The sequence below is a fragment of the Amborella trichopoda genome, chromosome 11, assembly GCF_054954075.1.
Source record: "Amborella trichopoda isolate Santa Cruz 75 chromosome 11, AtrichopodaSantaCruz75HAP2 v2.0, whole genome shotgun sequence".
In the NCBI taxonomy this organism is placed as follows: Eukaryota; Viridiplantae; Streptophyta; class Magnoliopsida; order Amborellales; family Amborellaceae; genus Amborella; species Amborella trichopoda.
Window position 1 is genome coordinate 1,514,302 of NC_142346.1, and position 22,089 is coordinate 1,536,390.

General features: G+C 33.8%; 1 protein-coding gene across 4 annotated transcripts; it reads right to left on the reverse strand.

The window, feature by feature from the left end:
• Positions 1-660: 660 nt before the first annotated feature.
• On the reverse strand, positions 661-10,526 carry LOC18441401 (phosphoglycerate/bisphosphoglycerate mutase family protein). 4 transcript variants are annotated; one of them, XM_088851931.1, is made up of 9 exons: positions 9,624-10,526; positions 7,347-7,452; positions 6,949-7,165; positions 6,640-6,758; positions 3,452-3,550; positions 2,306-2,374; positions 2,117-2,215; positions 1,822-1,923; positions 661-1,271 (listed from the first exon to the last, which is right to left on the reverse strand). In XM_088851931.1, the coding sequence occupies exons 1-9, from the start codon at positions 10,010-10,012 to the stop codon at positions 918-920; spliced, it is 1,554 nt and encodes a 517-aa protein (XP_088708057.1). In that variant the 5' UTR covers positions 10,013-10,526; the 3' UTR covers positions 661-917. The 4 variants fall into 4 exon arrangements, with proteins under 4 accessions (XP_088708057.1, XP_088708060.1, XP_088708058.1 ...); XM_088851934.1 differs by having other exon boundaries at positions 7,295-7,452; positions 9,624-10,410; XM_088851932.1 differs by lacking the exon at positions 6,949-7,165 and having other exon boundaries at positions 6,640-6,723.
• Positions 10,527-22,089: the final 11,563 nt, after the last annotated feature.

The window sequence follows — 22,089 nt, forward strand, 5'->3', positions numbered from 1 at the left end:
TAATAAATTATCTTAGTTTTAAATAACACACGCTCAAAATTTCTTGTGATTTAGATTTGTAAAAAAAAAAATTTAAAATTAAAATATGCAATCATAATCATTGCATCGGCTCAGATTGAATATAGACCATTACACTGTTATGTAGCTATAGGCTAGCGGGTCTACAGCCCATCCCTATTCCCTTCGGGGTAAGTCCAACATGGACTTGTCAAAGAGGTCAAGGCCGTTCTGGCCCTATCAGTGTCAAGCCCGGCCCTTCAAGCCACATTTTGTAACCCAAGACTTAGTTCTCTAGGACCGACCTTGGCCACCCTACCGATGGCCACTCTTACCTATGTACCTCTGAGCATCCAAGCTATACTTTAGAGCCTCGGCTCTATACAAACCACACCCTTTAAAAAATTACAGTGGATGTATAAACTCTTTGATGTATAAACTTCTTTTTTATTATAGTGGATGGTGGATCTAGGCTTTTAAAAATTCAAGATCATTTCTTGCTAAGTTGTTTATTTGCAAATAAAAAAAAAAAACTGTATACAATAAGACTATTTATTTGTTATACAAAGAAATCACATTTATTATTTGATCATTAGATGTGAAATTGAATGGTCGAAGATGTGTCATTAATTAGACAAAGTCCAAAATAAAATTTCCCTAGTGTTGTGGTACAATTCAATCCATTGAATTTCACAATCTATTCCATTTCACGTCCAACGGCTAAAAATAGCTCAGCTTCTGTCGTAGAATCTTTTCCCTTTGTTCAGGTCTCCCTCTCACATTTTTTCAAGTTACAACGAGGGACTATACAATATTTTTCTCCAGATACCCCATAATACACTCTCATTTCAACAAACCTGTAAGTTTGGTAATAATGATGTGGCTCATCAAGGCAAACAAAAATATACGTAAACCTACAGCTAGAATTCATCATCTTCAGATGCCGATCTGGTTACTGGAACGGACCACCTCCCGAGGTGGGCCGTGTAATTTGTGCACCTGATTAGGCCTTTCCCGGCCGGTCCATCAGGAAAGTCTAGAACACTGATGCTACCATAATCCAAATGGAAGTGTTTCATCCAATCTTTTCTGAGGTTAAGGCAGCGTCCTATCAATGCAATATTCATCAATGGATGACCAACCACCACAATGTTGTTTTCTGATTCAGGTTCATCCCTTAAATGAGTTAGAATAGACAGCCAAGCATTCCCAGCCTTCTCCCACAACAATCCTGAGGCACCTTCTTCCTCAGAACTTTTATACGCAATTTCGTACTACAGTGGTGAAAAAGATGAGAAATCAAGAAGAAATTTCAGGCTCATTCACATTGGAAGATATATATGACAATCCAATGCATTGCTATATGCCACACTTCTTATATTACCCAGACGATTCAGTTCTTGCTGAAGTATCACTTGTTGGCAAATGTCACAATAGGACACTATGTTGACACTTCCAATCACGAGGATGTTGAAAAGATGCATTGGGCAAATGGTTGCGGTTTGAGCAAGAATGTTATGTTTCAATCTCATTTGGCCTAGTGCTGCCCCAACTATATCTAACTATAATAAATAGGAGCTACACATGCATGTGCACGTGCGCACAATCACACAACACAAGTTCGTATGGTCTAGTGTCTTGCCACATAGGCTTTTTAGGTTGAAGTACTAGACACTTAAACATGCATCGGATTTGGTAACTTATGTCCCATATCTCAGTAACAAAACATACTTCAATAATTGAATAAGTGAAGTACGTTTTCCTACTCAGCTTGGGTTAGGGTTCAATCTATCAGGGAGATAATACATATAATAGACTTCTTACCTCTGCTGAATGAAATGGCAAATATTCGAGGTCTTTCATCTGCTTTATCTCCACATACCGGGGAACACAATCTGCTCCCAAGCAGTCTGCAGCTTCTTGCACCTTCAAATCAATCTCAAGTCAGAAGGCAGACAAAATGTAATGACAAGACAACTAGGCTGTTGTTTTGTAAATTGTAATCACAGAGTGAAAGAGAGAGAGAGAGAGAGAGAGAGAGAGAGAGAGAGTGGCTAAATGGATTGAATCGAAAATCATTGATCAATACAAGTAGTTACAAACACCATAAAAGTGTTACCTTGCATATTGCGGAAGCTGTATCAGAAGCAGCTATATAAGGACCACATATTATGGTATTCACCTTCAAATCCAAAAGGAGTTCTGCAGTTTTCTGGGACTGTGCAGTTTGGATTTAAGAAACTAGAAGTTTAACCTTGGAGCTCATAGATTCATTTCATTAACTTCAATGTACTGGAGAGATAAGTACCTGTATGACTCCAAGCATGTTCATGGACTCGTTTCCTAAAGCAGGAATTCCTAAAGCAGGAACAAGACCCTGCACAAATAATCAAAATGGCAATAATGAAAAAATTAATAATTCCTCAAAAAAACTGCAACTATGTAATATGGCAATAGGAAGAAGAAAACTGAGAGAGAAGAAAACAGCTAAAGTATGAAGTCAAGGGACTATCAAAAGCAGTTTTAATAACCAGGAACTGGGCAGTTATGAAACTCTCGCCACTCCACTAACTTGATTGTCCTAATACAAGAGGACTAAAACCAGGCCAAGGACATGAGAAAATACGATTGCATTTGTGCTTGTGGGCAACCTAAACTAAAACTCCATTTTTTTTCTTTTATTTTTTATTTTTATTTCTTACTGTTAGAATCCAAACTCTATTGAACTTAAACTTAGATACTCTTTATTCATTCGTGATAAATAATACCAAGGTGTCTTCCAAATATAGTACCAACTGTATGAGCACTCCACATAGTGGTGATGTACAATGGGTAGAATCAAGGACACAAAATGCAGCATATCAATACTTAAGCACATACTACCCTATTTATTGTAGGGAAAAGTTTATATAGAGCCAAGGCTCTAAACAATCAAATTAGAGCCTACCTCAAAAATTTCACTAGAAGAGGTTGTTTTAATGCCCAAATATCCTCAAATTGATCATCTAGACATCAAGAAGTATGGACATGAGAAAAAAATGGATTTCAAGTTTAGAAAATAGTGTGTTTTGTAGCGCATTTTTGGACTGTCAAATTTCAAGATTTTCAAGTTTTCATAGATCTCTCGATCTACACTAATTTCAAAGCTTTAAAATTTATAAATAAAGATAAAAATATATTTTAAGGCCATCAAAAAAAATTCCAGTATTGAAACCACATTTCTCGACACTATTTGAAGGTAGGCTATAATTTGATTGTTTCGAGCCTAGGTTCTATACAAACCACACCCTTTATTGTATAATTAAGACCAAACCACAAGAAATCTTGCAAATTTAAATCCAAGTTTAAGATATAACTCGAGAGAAGTAATACGTAAAAAATGGCAATCCTAAACATCTCGGTGTAAACCTAGCCTAGAAAACTTTAGAATAATGAAAGACTCATGATTCCATACCTCGGCCGTGCTCTGAAGAGTTCCATGACAGACAAGTATAATCCGCTTATTAGTTTTTCTACCTCCTGAACTTCCTGGAGCAATAGGGGGATTTGGGGTCTGCAAGCATATTGTAGGAGTGCTATCACTATTTTGCTGATTCTGATAGTACCAAAATCAGGATGGAACAACCGGAAAGCATTCGCTCAAGCAATTTAATAGAACATGGAAGAAGGATGTATAAGTAAAATTTCAAACATCGAGTACAAATGCATATTTATAAGAAAATATTGCATTCATATGTACTTGGAGCTTTGTCAATTACTTAAGAAATACATGAAACCGAGACAAATGTGGGTAGTGACAACATAAATGGCAGAAATGCCACAATCACTGAAATGCCGAAGACCAGAAACAAAATTCATTGATGGGAAGTGGAGAAAACAAAGTTTGTTCAACTTAACTAACAGCATGAGACAAAAATGCCTATAACAGACCCTGAGAGAGATGCTCTGATCAATAGGGTATGTATAAGGATTGAGCAGTAAAGTAGCAAATGTAAAAAAAACAAAAACAAAAAAAAATCTCCAGCATTTTCATATCATATACATATCCTTGTCCATTTGCATCCTCTATGCCTCCTTATTGACTTCACTAGCCACACTACTTACATCTACCACATCACAATCTCTGTTAACCCTATGGTCTAGAAAGACAGATCCCACAAGATCCTACTTCTCTTATGCATTCAGTTTGCTCCAGCAAGGACATAATTTAACCATCATTCTCAACATCTCCCTCTATGTCTTCGATATACTTTTCAACCGTGATCACTGAGACTACTTGACTCCTTGCATAAACTATTTAGTCTTCCACCAAAACAATGCCACCATCTTCCTGAATGACCAAAAATGGGAGCTTTATGAACCCTCTATTACACATGAAAGTAGAATTTACCATTCAAAATACTAAAGGTTGCAATAAGTGTTTTAAAAATCACAGAACTAGCTCGGAACCAGTGGGGTATCAGACCAGGTTTAAAAATCCCAGTATTTCCTTGTTCTCTACCGGCTCTCACAAGATCTTTTTATTTTTTAACAGAAAAACACCCTGGAGAACCAGTGAGCCGGCTCGGAAGATCAGAACTGGTGGGTGACTTTTTTTTTTCTTTTTTTTGAGGAACATAAAGCACTGGCCCGATTTATAAAACACTGATTCTGACGATTGATATGGAACATAAAGTACCTGCAAATCAAATTGGAGCAATCAACATGCGGTGGCATGAATCATAGCTATCAATTGCTTTATAAATTAGAGACAGCCAAGTATTATTTGTCAAGTGAGTACTTTCATAGTGAAGGAAACAGATCAGAATTCATGCTACCAAAAGGCATCACTCTCAAAAACAACAGTTATCAAAAGATATGCTGAGGGAGGTATTGGCATGGACAGCATAATCTTCTTCATGTCAAAAACCTGATCTGGCTTTTGGTATCTGCCAGTTCTCATTTTTATTAAATGCTAAATAGGCACATAATCAACAGATTTAAGATCAATGCTTCTAGTACAACTCATGATTTATGATAATGATTATCCACTATATATGTGATAGTTTAGACAAGGAAAAAAAGATAAAAAAGGAACAGAGGGAATTGGGTAAAATGATAGAGTTGGGCAATTAATGAATAGGCAGAAACAACAAATTCAAAATGTCATCCCCTTTTGCAGAACTAGGACTTCATAACACTTGCAAGTTACCTATACCACATTAATTATCATATCCCATTCTTCATATCTCGTTTTTAAGCTTCTGAATAGTATCCCAGATTTCCATAACCCCCCAATTGGTAGTGTGCCACAAATATCCTACTTAAAAGTGTACACATTGTCAGGCAACTGGCTACTAAATTTTTCACAAACAAGTATACTACAACTACAATCCTTTACTAGAGCACCCTGGGTCTAGGGGACTCTTTTCATTTTCAACTCTGAAATATATCCTTTACCTCAATTGCTTATTTATTTATAAGTAAGTTATTATCAAAACATTAAATAATTCACCAAAGCATCCACTTTTTTTCTTTTTTTCCCATGTTACTTCGTGCTCTTCTTGACAATCTCCTTGCTCTACGAATATTCCTACATGAACCTTTTAAAGTGAAAAATCACTAAGATCCCAAGAAAATTAAGAGTCATCTAGAATAGTACAGCCATTTTGGACAAGTTTGACAAAGAAAATTTGAGTAGCTACAAAGAGACTTTGCAAGTAATAAATGAAAATGTAACCCTTTTCATTAGAGTACTCCTGTATGCTAACTCAGACTAAATTGTGTAATGCGACTTTGAAACCCCAAACTCATCTATTGAGTAACTCATCCCTTAATACATGCAAGCCAAGCTGTCCCCCAACCTCATGTTGCTTCCGCTCTAGAATCCAGACCAAGCAAGTAACACATGACAGGGCGTAACGCCAGAGGGCTGGATATGATGAATTCCATAAGTAGAACCATCAAACAAATGCAGAACAAGTTTGCCCCCAAAACGCCTGCAACTTCTGTTAACAAAACAAGCAACTCCAAGCAGAAAGCATGGAGTATTTAACAGGCAACAGAAGGAAAGCTCCATTGATGATAAGTAATACTATGCACACAATGCTAATGCTGTACTGCCAAGTGCCCATTACGTTGAATCACCCACAATCAACGAACTTTTTAACGACTAAGGACAAACTGCCATCTCATGACAACTTAGGACGCAACATCTATTTGATGACTATAAGCTGCATATGAAGCTATTCGTGACAAGATGAAGAGCATGAGTCATGAGATACAAATTAAACTCGTATATTCTTTACTCTAGCACATACAAAGTATATCGACATCACCAGTAAAGGAAGCTGCCATCACGATGTCAAAGTGCTACTCTTAAGCAGCTTTAGGCAAATTTTCAGCCTCTGGAAGCCATATATCATCAAGGAAACTCTCATATTTGAATAGGAAATTATGAAGGAATTATCACAAATGGAAATTAGAAGATGAAACTCATTTAAATATCGAAAATCAAGCAGTTCAAAAACATAGCATGAGTTGTCAAAACTTCCTCTCTCTCTCTCTCTCTCTCTCTCTCTCTCTCTCTCTCTCTCTCTCTCTCTCTCTCTCTCTCTCTCTCTCTCTCTCTCTCTCTCTCTCTCTCTCTCATAAGTCAAGAACCTGGTTTAAACGGTTGAGGCAAATATCTGGTGGCTCCACACCATCTTTTGGAGTGAAATCCAGCACGCTAACTCCACAATTACTCTGTAATAGAATCCTAAAGTACTCAGTGCCCAGACCTGATTGACATAAGTGAAAAAGAAAACACAATAAACAGGTTGATACTGGACCTCTCAATTACTGCCATGGCTCAATTTAGAAGCAACCTCAAGTAAGAAAGACGAGCACAGCATACATCAATACGAGAGAGAGAGAGAGAGAGAGAGAGAGAGAGAGAGAGGGAGAGAGGGAGGGAGTAGCATAAGGTACCAATCGCTGTGGCGACTAAAGCTTGATTAACAGCATTATGAGCAACCACTAGCACAGACCGTCCATTATGCCTAAGAATTTTATCCCAACAATTACGGGCACGTGCCCATAGCTCCCTGACTGGGTAGTGGCCATCTATGTTAAAATTTGCAGCATCTATTTGCCATTGCCTATAGGCATTGCCAAATTTTGACTTTCCCTCATGTTTCAAAAGGCCCTAGAATATATCAAATTGACCAGTTAACAAAAAAGACATTCATGAATAAATGAAGTTCAATAGTAAAAGACTAAAAAGATGGTCATCAATCATCATATGCCATAGCCAAAAAGATCATTTCACTTTTACCATCTAAGAAAAGCTTGGACAGTGTTTGCAGATGAGTAGGATACGAACTAACTTGAAATGAGTAAAGGTCGATCTCCCTAAGGTCAGGTTCAGAAATCATCTCATCCTTTCGATAGAACCATATAATCTCAGCCGTCCGTTTTGATCGACTGAGGGGACTGCAACCAAACGAAAAAGAAAAGAAAAAAACAATCATATCTCCATTCCTATATTATTTTTTTAACACACCATTAAACATAATGTTTCATATAATAATAGAAAATATTTGGTCAGTCCACTGAATCATGTGTCCACCCTCGTTTTAGAAGGATTTAGGACCCAAATCAAATTCCGAATCACTGTAAATCCATTTCTGCCTTAGATCCATGAATTTGGAGCTCCAAAAACAGTGCAAATCTGATGATCTTCGCAGAATTAAAATGAACAGTCCAAAAATAAGGTAAAATAGAACAATTTAAGTGTCCATATTTTTTTTGCCAGATTCATCTTTGTGATGTCCTTAAAGCCAAAGTTTGGAGTCGAGGCACAACAGGGTACTCTTTCTACTATTACAATAGTAGAGATAGTTTCAAAACGAACAGTTGCGAATTTATTATCTGATATAGAACATTCATATCAATAAATTGCAAACCATTCAGTGAAAAAGAAAAGAAAAATTGTTTCAAGTGGTGGGACCGCATTTCTACATTTGCGGCCCCCAAGTTATAAAGCATCCATCTTAATGATGGATGCAAATGGTGGTCTATCTAAAATAATTGAAACTAACAGTCCAAATGTTTTTTTAATAGAATTATAATTTTTAATTTTTAAAATTTATTTATTTTTTCATATTCACGATCTTCATGTTAGATGTTACATGTCCTTAAAAATTATGTCCAAAAATCCATCTCAAAAATAGATTTTTAAGAGGTGACTCATTTCTACATGGACTCATAAAAACCTTGTCCAAAAGAAAAGGGGGAGGGGACTCCAACTTCTTTATACGCTAAACCCTAAACCCTAAAGCATATACTGTAATAAAATCCTTCTCATGAACTGGTTTGGTCCTATCTAAATGCACAAACAAACATCACCATGTCTCGCCATGTGACTATGTCTAAGTGACCATCATCAATAAGAGTCACAACAATCAGACTGTTTCAATTCAATCCATTATAATTGAAAAGAGAAAAAGTATTAATCGAGTGATTTCATACTAATAAGAATTGCCAATATTTCGGTTTCTCAACACCTTATTGAACGCTTGTGGTGTCATGATTTTGTCAAAGAGATCCACTTTTCCCAAAATAATCAATAAACTTACAATAAAAATTTGCAATTTTGAGCATTGAGTTTTCATACTAATAAGAATTGCCAATATTTCCTTTTCTCAATACCTTATTGAACCCTTGTGGTGTCGTGATTTTATCAGAGAGATCCTCTTTTACCAAAATAAAAATTTTCAATTTTTGAGCATTGAGTATTTATTGATCTTACAAAGGAATTGAAAAGTGATTCAATAAATTAACTCTAAAATAAATGGATTCAGTGGTTCTCTTCATCATATGAGAATAGATACCCCAAAATTTTTGGTAAATTTTTTATCCAATGGGCTCACTTTTTTTTTTTTTTGTTGTGTTTATCATTGTGAATCCCCTTTATATTTGGCAAATTTGTTGCTATGGGTTTTCCTTTAATGCATTAATTTATTAATATACTATTGGTTACCAAAATAATTTTTGGTGAATTATCCAGTATTCATGCTCAAGAGATAACAAAGAATGAAATTTACAATGAATCATCTCTCCTTATCCATAATTGTAATTTCTTATGTATATTAATTATGAGACTATTTATCAATTCATACAAAGAGGTCACAATGGTTAATAGCCATTAAATTGGATGGCTTGGGGTGTGACACAAAGTTCAAAAAATTATTTTTGAAGTTTGAGTTTAGTAAATAACACACTTGCAATCACTTCACTGATTAAAAATGTCTGACAAGCGTGAATGTTACCTCCGTGTATTAAAACACTGATTAAAAATGTCTGACAAGCGTGAATGTTACCTCCGTTTATTAAAAGTAAATGGCCTCTTTGTATGCTTTTCCTCTGATAAATTCATAACTAAAATACCACAAAAACTGAGTTTACTCCATTGATCCTATATGTAAAAGACATTCCTCTCTATCTCTTTGGATTTCACACACACAACCGATTTCCTCTCTCTCTCTCTCTCTCTCTCTCTCTCTCTCACACACACACACACAATTTCCAGTGGTAACACAAACCCTGAAAAACTCATTACAGAAAGAATCGCAAAAAAAAAAAAGTAAGAGAAATAAGAAGACCTGGTAAAGCAAACGTCGAAGCTATCACCAATGAGCATTTGGCGAGACGTTTCAGCTTGAGATTCCCCCTTCTGAGTAAGCACGGAGATATCAGAGCTCCCTTGAATTCGACCTTCTTCATTCCATGTACTTTGCCCATGCCTTACCAGAACAACCCTTTTCGAAGCTTGGATGGACGGGAATTGCCGAGGGTCACATAAATTTGTATCAAGACGTCGCTCTAAGAGTGAAGTATCAGAAGAAGGGGGGTCCTTGGTGCTCTGAGAGCTCAAAACTGAGCGAATTTTAGGGCTAGCGTTTTGGCCATGGAAGCCGTGAAAGGTTGAAAATCTAGGGTTTTGGTAGACGAAGGGAAGGGGAGATGCAGTAGCTAAGTTAGAGAGAGGCATCGGTAAATTATGGAGGAGAATTGGAAAATTGGACAATTGAGCTCTTACTGTGAAATATAAAGAGAGATTGATGAGAGGGAGTGTGTCTTACATATATGGAGCTAGAGAACTTAGAGAGAGAATGGAATGGGTGGTTAATACAGAGACAAGCATCTGTAAATTATGGTGGAGAGAGAGGAAAATGTGAAATACGAAGAGAAAGTAATGTCTTGCATATGTACATTGGAGAGAGAAGTTAGAGAGATAATGAAAATGGGTGGTGTGGGATATGAATTGAGAGATAAAGGAATGTCTCGTATGTGATACAGGCGCACGAGAGATAATTTAGAGGGGTCACTGTATCACAAATCGACCGAGTTAGTTCGGAGTGCCCGATTCCAAGTTGTCCCGACTCGTGCGTTGAGCCTTAAACTGGGAGATATTAAAAAAGGAAAATTGTCTCATGCGGGCTGGACCGCATGACTACATATGCGGTCTAAAAAGTGTAAAGCATCCATCTTTATCTTACCGGAAGCCAAGAGTCCGAATGTCTTCTTACTAGAATTATTACTTCTAGTTTTTAAATTTTACTTATTTTGACCGCTCTCCATGGAGATTACATGTTTTTAAAAAGTAAGTCCAAAAATCCATCTCAAAAATAGTTTTATTATTAGGCCCTCATTTCTACATATGCAGGCTTGGCCGTATGAAAACTGGGTCCATTAAGAAATTCAAAGAAATTATAAAAAAATTAAAAGTAATAAATCTATTTGATATGTTTTTATATTTTCAATCATTTATCCAAATATCGGAAAGTATGTAGATTAATACAACTATAAATCAAGTGCGAGAAATAAAACAAACATAAAAAGCACACCACAACAACACACGATTTACATGGTTCACTCCATAGGGCTTCATCTACGGCCTCGGCAACTAGAAATCCGCTATCACAATGAAGATTACAGTTTTGGTTTACAAGAGATAATACATATCTCTAAATATTAGTAAACGACCATCACCGATCTTTCCTTCTAAACCCGCTCTCCAAATCGAGCAACACCGTCGATCAATATCCTATTTCCCACCGCAATACCGCTACTGAAAAGATAACTTCGAGAGAAACATAGAGATTTTCTCTCTCTAAAAATAGAAGTCAACCAACCCAAAACTCATGAGAATACGCCCCACTCTTAGAAGTTATGTATCTCTCTCTTGGAGACCCACATCGCCCGCGTACTGGCTTTGAACAATAAGAGAGCTATATATATATACACACTAGTGATGTGCACGTGCACGCAAATTAAATGTTAATTATACAAATAAGTACAAAAAAAAGACATTTGATTATAGAGAAAAAAAAAGTGATATTTTAATAGATCCATCTGCACATAATATGAAGAAATAATGAGACCTAATTTGTAGACTTTTTTTTATAGAAACAATTGTGAAATAGTTATTGAATATACAAAAATATGAAGATATCAGTATTTCTTTTAATTTAAGGCATTCTATTGTTGTATAATTGAGATTTTTGAGTCTGAACTAAAGTCAAAATACTTCCTTATTTATCCAATTGTTTCGCTTTCTTTTTTTTAATAGCATTCACTGTATCATTTGTACTTGTGTTAGTAAATCTATTATTCACTTATAAGTGAGGCAAAAAAAGAAAAAAACTAAGATATTAGGGAATGGTATCTAAAAGCATTTCAACCCAGATTAATAGAATTATTTCATAAAAAATATAATAAATTTTTGAAAAAAGAAATAGAAACAAAAAGATTTTTTATCTGATTACAAAAAATTTGTGCCCAATATAATACTCAAATTCCTAAGTTTCATATTCACTCAATTGAAGAGAAAACATATGTAAGTACAGATGGAACTACTACTTCTAGTACACATCCATCGGAGAAAAGTATTATCCTAAAAGGTGTAAAAACTCCAAATATAAAAAGAGAACCACCACATTCCTTATATAAAATTATTGCAACACCTTATAAGGTTGTACCCAAGGATATGGGAAAAAAGCATGAATTAATACCTCATATTGTTGAACAAAATAATTATACCAACCTATATATGCAATTTTTAAGAAAACAAGCTGAACGGATAGAAAGATTAGTCACTCTCCAACCTAAGAGAGTAACCCCTCCTATTTCGAAAGCTGTTTTATAATAAACACAAAAAAAGTAAAAAAGAAAAAAGAAGAGAAACAATGAAGGATTGTCTTTTTCTTTTTTTGCATTTACCAATATAAGTATTAACTTTGTACCTTTCTTTTTTGTACTAAAATATTATTGACTTATATAATTATCATCTTTTGTTGATTGTTTTAACCTATATAAGTATTATTTAATTGACCTATATAATTCACATTTTTTCTTGATAATTTTTCTTTTTTTTTAAGCATTTGATTTCTATTATTTTCTGACCTACTCGAAATTCTGTTTAATTATCTCAATATTATATTATATAACTATAAGTAAATATTAATGTAAAAAATTACGAAGAATAACAATGCTAAAACATGTCTCATACAGTATAAAACATGATTATTATTCTATTTATAACTTGCATTTATGATCAATAATTATTTGTATTTATTTATAAAGAGAGTACAATGAGAAAGCATATTAAGAGAAAAATCCAAAATCTAAGAAATAGAAAGCATCTAATATTGAGTAAGGCTTCATAAAAATAGTGAGAAAATTCTAAAAAATATGGAAGCATTTAAAATAGAAACTTAGATATAGGGTACATGAAAATAGGGAGAAACATATCATAGAGGGAGAGAGACAGCGCATGTGAAGAAATAAAATAAAAAATCTGAAAAATAAAAAGCATTTAATAAGGTAGAAAGATGTAAATTAATTTACTTATATTAATAAATAAGTATTAAAAGAAAAACTGAGAAAGAATTATCCTTTTTTTTAATATATATATAAACAAGAAAATTATTCTAGATAGCAAATTGAATACAAAACAAATTTTTAATTAAAAATTACATAGAAGCTATTGGTTTCAATGTGGATATCGTCCATATATAATGGACATAAACAAATAATACTAATTACGGTTCTTCATAAAATCAATTTATAGATAATAGCTAAAGAAATGAAATGGGGATTCACCATTTTTAGTAACATATATTGGTAATCTACCATATTTCTCGGCCATGTATTTGAGAGATCCCCAAGGAACCATGCAAAGCCACATAATTTGTGAAAAATCCAGAAGGCAATCTCCAAGTTTCTAATGCACAATTATTAAGTAATCCCCAAAATGCATCGAGTCAAGGAACCAGCACCATCACAACTAAAAGCCAAAGATTAATCCAGATAAGAAAATAATGTAAAGCAAAACATAGAAACCTGCAAAATAACATATTATTTTTTAAAAAATGATCCAAAATGAATAATATATTTGTTAGGAGAGAATACCATCCAAGCTAAATTCAACATGTATGTATTTGTGTTGATTATTTTACCTTCTAATGCATCAATTTTCTATAGAGAGAGAATGAGGATATGAGAGAGAAGGGGTGTAGAGAGAGGAAGGAACGTTGGAGTGGGAGAAACGTGGAAGGGGCAGAGAAACTGGGGAAGAGAGAGTAAATCATGAATAGAGAGCGAGATTAATAGACTTACTTAAATTGGGGAGAGAGAAATATTAGGTGGCTTCTTAATAAAATAGGAGTTATCAAAGGAAGTTACTTAAAATTTAAATATATTTTCAGAAATAATAAACATAAAATTGTCCAAAAAAAGAAAGGAAAAAAAATAACATAAATTGAGGAGAAAAATAAGATGTGGGAGCTTTACTCTAAAAAAAGAGTTACATATGTTTATGTCTATCCCATATATATATATATATATATATATATATAGGAGAGAGACTTTGCCTACCTATATATATATAGGAGAGAGATACGTGGCGGGGAGAAAGAGCAAGGAAGCAAATGAAGAGAAATTAAGATAGAGAGATATTAAGGACATTAATTGCATGTTCATAGTGGAAGAGAGTATACATATTATTCCTCATATATAAAAGGATCTAAATAATCAAATTAGAGTTTACCTAAAAAATTTCAATATAAAAGGTTTTTTTTTGCCCAAATATCCTCAAATTGATCATAGACATCAAGATAAATGGGCATGAGAAAAAAATAGATTTCAAGTTTTGAAAATAATGTATTGTAACTTATTTTTGGACGGTCAATTTTCAAAATTTTCAAGTTTTCACATATCTATCGATCTACACTATTTATGAAGCTTTAAACTTTATAAATAAAGGTGAAAAATATATTTTAAGGCTATCATAATGAAATTCAGTATTGAAACCATATTTCTCGACACTATTTGAAGGTATGCTCTAACTTGATTGTTTAGAGCCTATGATCTATACAAACCGCATCATATATATATATATATATATATATATATATATATATATATATATATATATATATATATATATATATATATATATATATATATATATATATAGAGAGAGAGAGAGAGAGAGAGGAAAATGATCCTATGAGCCAATGGGCTCATAAGAAAAAATGAGCCCAACGGTCTAGATTGAATCTGGGTCGATCTAACGATCACATATATCCGATAGTGTGTGTGTGTGTGTATATATATATATATATAAAATGAACCCAACGGTCCAGATTAAATATGGGCCGATCTGACGATCACGGATGTCTAGTAGTGTTTGAATTTTTAACTTTTTTTCAACAAATCCAAATAACTTAAAATTTTAAGAATGTGTTCTTCTCATCAAGCTGCACCTAATAAAAATATATATAAAAAAAATCCCTAAAAAAATCCTAAAATACCCTCCAAACTTTACCGGGGTATTTCGATCAATTTTTTTCATGTAAAATATTTTTTGATATTTTTCGAAGATTCACCTATTTTTTATGAACAAGATAGAGAGAGTTGTGAAGGATGGATTTATTAATTTTGCAGTCTATTTTTTTAAAAAAATTATTTTTGTAGGGCAATTTGTAAATATTACTACAAGACAAAGTGCACTTTTGTCATCTCTATAAGGGGTAAAGTAGAAATTTTTACTAAAAGACAATGTCACTTTACTAAAAAATTTCAGGATACTAACTTCCAAAATCCATTGGACTTTTGTAAAAATATCAAATTTGCTTTTGTTTAATAGTAAAGTTACCTATTTAAATAATTTTCTAATAAAACAAGTAATGATTGTTTTGATAAATACACCAATCACAACCCCTTCTAACTGGAACCATTGTATCTTGAGGGGTTGTTAACTCTAAAAAAACCCATATATATATATATATATATATATATATATATATATATATATATATATATATATATATATATATATATATATATATATATATATATATATCAGAACGAGGTTAGGTTGTGGTGGTAGTACCCCATACCTAGTTACCACATTGTGGTTTTCAACTCTAACACCACCCACTGACATTTTAAAAAATGCTAATCTCTTAATCTATATAAAAAAAACAGCTAGAGCTATGTCTTACCCACTGAATTACTCAAAAAAAGAGTTATTTACATATTATTATTACTGTTGTTATTATTATTATTGTTATTATTGATGGTGACTAAGTTAAGGTTTTGTGTCATCGCGGGAAGTGAAATGACCCTCATCCTTAAAAAGCATAACAAACCTAATATTGCCTAGTTTACTCATGAATAGGCGAAAGAAATAATGAAACTATTTGCGAATAAATAGTCCATCCGTTCTAGGCTTAACTTCATGTGATCATCAACTCCAAAAAGGGTAATGTACATTTATGCAAGGAACAAACAAAAGTTTCTTAACATGTTTCTTACAATTACAAGAAGAGGGTTTAATCCACATGAATTATGGGGTTCTCCATTGATTCAAACAGGAACTTGAGTTTCCTATGCATGGTGTGGTGGGCCTGTATCTTTGGATCTTGGGCTAAAGATTCCAACAGATCGATTGAGGCAATGCACTTCTCATCTCCATATAACTTCTCTTGAATTGTAGGAGAACTGCATAAAACACCAAACTCCTACATACACAATTGAGCACCGATCCGATCCGATCCGTTGCCACCCCTACTTGTCAGCTTGGTTTTACCGTAGCGAGAAAATGTACATATGCTCCATTGGGCACGATCCTTTTGCAAATATCTTTAATTGTTAACCATATATTATTTGGCTAAAAATTTAAATGAAATCCTTTAAGGGCATAATGGTCATAGTGATAAATAATGGGGATATCTTAGGTATTCCTAAGAACCGCCATTGCTCAACCTTGGTTTATAAACCTCCTTAAACGCAAAGAATATGGGCATTAGCAACTTAATTAATTACCTTGATTAATAGTAAATGTAATGAATTAACTAATGCTAAAGTAGAAGGAAGGGCAACGGATTGGTGACATAAGGTAGAAAAAAATAGGAAGGTCTTTCATAACGGAAAATGTTAAAAAAATTAACTTTTATCTTTTCAGTTAAGAATATAAGGCAGTTTTTCTCCCAATCTTTTAAGAAGGTACTAAAAAAGCAATCTTTATGATATATCATACAGTGAAATGAGCATTTCATTCATTTTGCCAATTCCAATGGACATAAGCATTATAACGGAGCAAGTCTCCTTTGGGGCCGTTTGGATCTATGAAAAAAACTAAAAAACTACATGAAAATAATTATTTTTTTTGAAATGTATTTCTTGAGAAAAGTATTTATTGTAAAATAGATTACTACGGTTTGGAGTTCAAATATACCCAAGATAGTGGTTGTTATATAATAGAGAATGAATATAACTATGGTAGTGATTCTTGGGATCCTTATGATAGCATGTTTAAGGATGGACAAAAAGCAAACTTAGGGTTGTCGTCGTAATTTTTCCTGGATCTCTCTTTACCCGTTTTTGTTAAATTTGCTTAGCTTCGGTCGAAAAGACTTAAACCTTCGAATTTTAGGTTTAGACATGAGCAAAGCGAAGCTTGGTGATGCCGCTTCGGTCAGGTTCGAGCCGCGTCGGGATGCTTCGGTTAGATTCGAGTCTTTTTCAGGCCGATTCGTCTAAAGCAAACAAATATCTATATAAAAGTATTTTTTATTTTTTTGGAATTTTTATCTATATAAAGTTTTATTATCTTTTTAAAATTATTATTTTAAAAATTTCCATTATTATTATATATTAATATATAACTTATATATATTAAATTAAAAAGAGTTTGCAGTCTTCTCTTAAACCTGTCGATGCACCGAATTGCTTCATTTTTTTCACTAAACCGAAGAAAACTTTGAAGTGAATCTGACAACATTGCTCTTTACATTAAGTTGAACTCGGCCCTTGGATTTTTTCCAATCATAATCATACATACTCACATATACACATTCTTGGTGTTTTTGTCCCTTAAAATCTAAGTTCACTCCTTGCATATGCATTTTTTTGTAGGAGGTCTCGATCAGGTGAGACCGACACTCTAGAAGAAGCCAACTACAATCTCGTACTTACCATCATATTTTTACATCTCAAACAAATTACTGGCATATTTTGCCTGGAATTATTCTTTGATGGAATACACAAACCCAGACCTTTTAATAAACTATAGGATTTGATACCCACTTATTGAGTTCCGGGATCGCGCTTAGATGCATAATCATAAATATTAATATCAAAATCCCACTAGGATCATGTACTTAACTGGCTAGAAAAGAAACAAGTACGGGCATGAGAAATCAAGCATAAAAATATACACACCCCAAGGACATGAGATATTTGTTGATCACCCAATAGGCCAAGAGAAACTGAAACTATATGGGCATGAGAAATCAAGCATAAAAATATACACACCCCAAGGACATGAGATATTTGTTGATCACCCAATAGGCCATGAGAAACTGAAATTATATATTGAATAATGTTATAGCATAAATTTTGGGATATAAAGTTACCTTTCTCACCTTGACAATTCATAATAGAGCACAACACTTTTAAATTAGCTCTCCCAACCAACAACATTTGCCGATCATATCCCTTTGCTACAACTAAACTAATTTTATGGAAAGATAATCTCGGTAGCAACTGAGATATTTTTCAAATAAATGACGATACCACCCAAAACCTCTAAACCTTTTTCTCTAGAATGCACGTTAGGATTGTTTCTCTCAATAAGAAGTTCACTTCCTTTGATTTAGAAGTTCTAACTCTCAAGAGGTGTTGCCTCTTTCTATGGAAGCTTATCTTTTCCACACGGTTACCCTACTATGATGTAGGGGTGGCAATGGACTTGGGATCCAACCCGGGTTTGGGTATAGGTCCAAAAATTGGACTTAACGGGCTCAAATATTGGACCTGAACACTATTCCGGTCCGGGTTCATGTAGACCTGACCTGAATAATATTATTATTTATTATTAAATATTCTAATAATATCGTCTATACTGGAAAATGCAGGCAAGGGACTTCGCTCCAGCCTTGATTTCGTATACAAACAAATTGAATAGTTGGAAGAGAATGAGTCCCGTCAAATTACGTTCCGAGGGAGAGTCGGACCATATGGCCTTATCCCTCTCGGACCGCCGCTTCCCTCCTATTTCAACCTTGGAACTCAACAAGAAGATTTCCAAAAAGGTTTGAAGGCAAAAAAGAGATTTTAGAAAAATAGTTTTAGAAAAGAAAGAGGAGAGGATAACCACAAGTAGATTAACAAACTAGGGAAATAAAGGTACACATGAATAAAGAATGCAACTATGAAACGTAAGAAGAACAAGAAAATAAAGAGCATGAACACTATCTACTCTTAACTAATCACTAAAGGAAAATGGCAAATAAGATCTAAAATAAACTAAACTACAATAATGAAATCAATAAGGAGAGAGAGGGATATGCATTAAGTGAGATGAAGAGGAAAAAGAAACGAAACATTTAAGAGAGGAGATAAATGAAGAAGTGAATGAAAGTAGAGCATTAGTTGTGAGAAATAAAGAGGAGTAAATGCAAAACAGGAATAAAAAGTGATAACTAACACAAAAGAGAGATGAACAAAAGAGAGGAGGATAAGGCTAAACGATTGAGTAAAATATAAGGTAAATAACAAAAATAAATATAAGAGAAAGAGGGAATAAGATATATATATATATATAAACTACAAGATAAGTAAAAGAGAAAAAAGGAAGTAAATACCACTAAGGAAAATAAACACAACAAAGAAGAAGAAAATAAGTACTTAAAGGAAAAGGAATGAGAGAGAGAACTCAATGCAAATGAACAAGAACATTAAATACAACATCAAAAGAGGAAAGAGGAGAAGCAGATAAAACCATAAATGAAGAGAAAAAAGGGAAAACATAAATGCAACTAATTTTAAAGAAGTAAATACAAAATAGAGAGAAGGGAGAAGAAAACATTACTTGAGGTACGGCTCCAAGGCCCGATGCCCACAGTCGACGTCGATTCAGATCAAAAGGCTGCACAGTCAATCCCAAACTTCAATTTTTAACTGGCCAAATAGAAATAGGAGGAAGATGGCCCAAAAAGTCGGACTATGTAGACCGCATTCGGTTTGATAGGGTAGATTGAAGGGGTTAAAAACTTTGTTTTGGATTGAAGAGTTTAGGAAGGATGGGGGTTGCTCAAATGGGCTCACATCAGGGGCTTGCTCATACAACCTTAAGCCTGAACGTAAGATCAAATAGTTTTGGACGTGGCTTAGGCTAAAGATTAAGGAAGCTTAGATATAGCCTAGGCCTACAAAATCATCAAGACTTGGACCTTAAGCCTGAGGCAAAAGGAGGTATTTATAGGTAAACTAGACCTTTCACAGCTTGTAAGTTGGTTTTGTGTGAATTTCGGACCATCAGAATTCCAATGATAATTGGAGTGGCGCCGACGACACTTGGATCATCGTCATGTTATTAATGTTGTATTAATGATGGTCAACAAACATTAATGAACTTTTAATGCGGTTGATACGGACCTATTAGTATCTGACGTTATTGGCAATGGCACTAGCGGCCTTCGACTACTTTCAGCTTCTTGCTTGGATACATGTCACGTTCTAGTGATTTTGATCTGGTTCTGATGGTTCAATCATAGCTTAAAGCTGTTCCGAATGGCACTGGCGACATTTGCAATGTCGCGAGACTCTAGCTGACACACCACCTTGGTTGTACTGTTTTATGAACCTTGGCTTATCATATTTCGACAATCATGGTCCGTACTAACATCTGACATGTAAGTACAAACCTGCCATGCCTGCCGGTACTGTCTGAAATGTCAATGTGTCCCCTTAGTCTCGTCAGCCATGCTCTTTCCTGCCTGTTGGTCTCCAGGTCTGGCGATGTTTGGAGTGGAGGTGGCGACATTGGCCATATCGCTAGACTTCTATTCATTTTTTATGCATGTTGGGGGGTCCTGGGTCTGGCAACCCAAGATAAGGTTATGATTTGCAACTACTATATAGATACATTAAAATCATTGAACAATAATTTTGTTACGGTCTAACTCGTGTAATTAGAGTAATACTTGACAATTTTTGTCAAAACTTTAAATCCATCAACGATGCTTGCTCTGTTGTCACAACACAAAACATATGATAGATTTATTGGGAGTATCAAATGAGACCACGACAACAATACTAAACATAAAAACCAATTAGTAGATAATAAGAACTATAAACCAAGGTCTAGTATCATTTTTCAAAGAAAAAAAAACAACATTGCAATATAAGATTGCAATTAATTAAAAGAAAACACAAAGATCCAAATATATAAAATAATGGTCTATCCAAAATGCCATATTGTATACACCAATGAAATCAAAAAATAAAAATAAAAATTATGAAATTAATCAAACTTCTTTATGCATAAAGAAAACAACAAAATGATTAAGCAAATTTCAATCTCAAACTGAATTCCTAGTTGCCTAAATTTTTAGTACTGTCGAATCTCTCTCTTGCTCTTTATAGTGATGCTATGGGTCCAATTAAAAAAAAAAAAAAAAAGCCTTTTCATTGGGTCACTCTTTTTCTAACTCTACCTATTATTTTGAAATATATGATTGTTTTGATAACTTTTTGGGAGAATATATTGCACATATTTTTTTGTACACTTTTTTAAGGGAACTTATTGGTGAAATTTTTGATGAAATCAAGATTATTAATTTATTCTCAGTATTAATGTGAAAATTCAATAATATTAAGTTAATGAGGAAATAAAGTTATAGGGAAGAATTTGTTTTGAAAAGTTTTTTTTTTTTTAAAATAAAATACATATTTATATCAGTTTCATTAAAAAACACGATTTTTTGAATATCTTTTGAAGAACTAGAAGTTCTTAACGGATCCTTGAATCAAAAAAAATCAGAAAGTTTTTGAAAAAAACGTGTTTTCAATAGAGACCTGCTAACTGTGGTTCAACATAGGTGTGTCATTTATTTTTCAAGTTTCATAAATCTTGATTTCGGCCTCGGAGTAAGAAAACGTAGGTGGTATCTTTGCAAAACCATGAATAAAAGTGGCATTCCTGAAATTCACCAGAAATACTTTTGTGTCTTGCTTGCAAGTTCTATCTTAGTACATGATCCATGATACTAATGACAGTTGTAAATTCAGTTGGAGATTCTTTATCATTTAGATTTCCAGGTTACATCAGCCCATCTAGAAATCGAGAACCATTTTTAAGATGGGTGAGGGTTTGTGTAAGGTGTCAATCAAGGTTCACCTCAAAACTATGCCAAATTACAGTTCGCCAAATCGTTGCGATGATATGAAAATGTATTGTTATCCCAAATTTACAGTTCCAAAAATGGTGACGATCAAGTAAATTTATAAGTAGTTGAAAATCTTGAAAATAAATGGTCCAAATAATGAGTTAGAAGATGAGCTATTTTAAGAGTTAGAAATTTCTTTTTTCTTTTTTTTTTCATGTCCATGAATCTCGTGGTCGAGATGATTGATTTGAGGGTTTACGAGCATAAGAACAACCTTCTCTAATGGGTTTTTTAGGGGTCCTTAGTCGTACAATTTAAGGTTGAAACCTTGTATAAGCTTTTCCTTTTAAGATTTCCTAACGGGTGTGGAAGGACTTTGTGGAAAGAT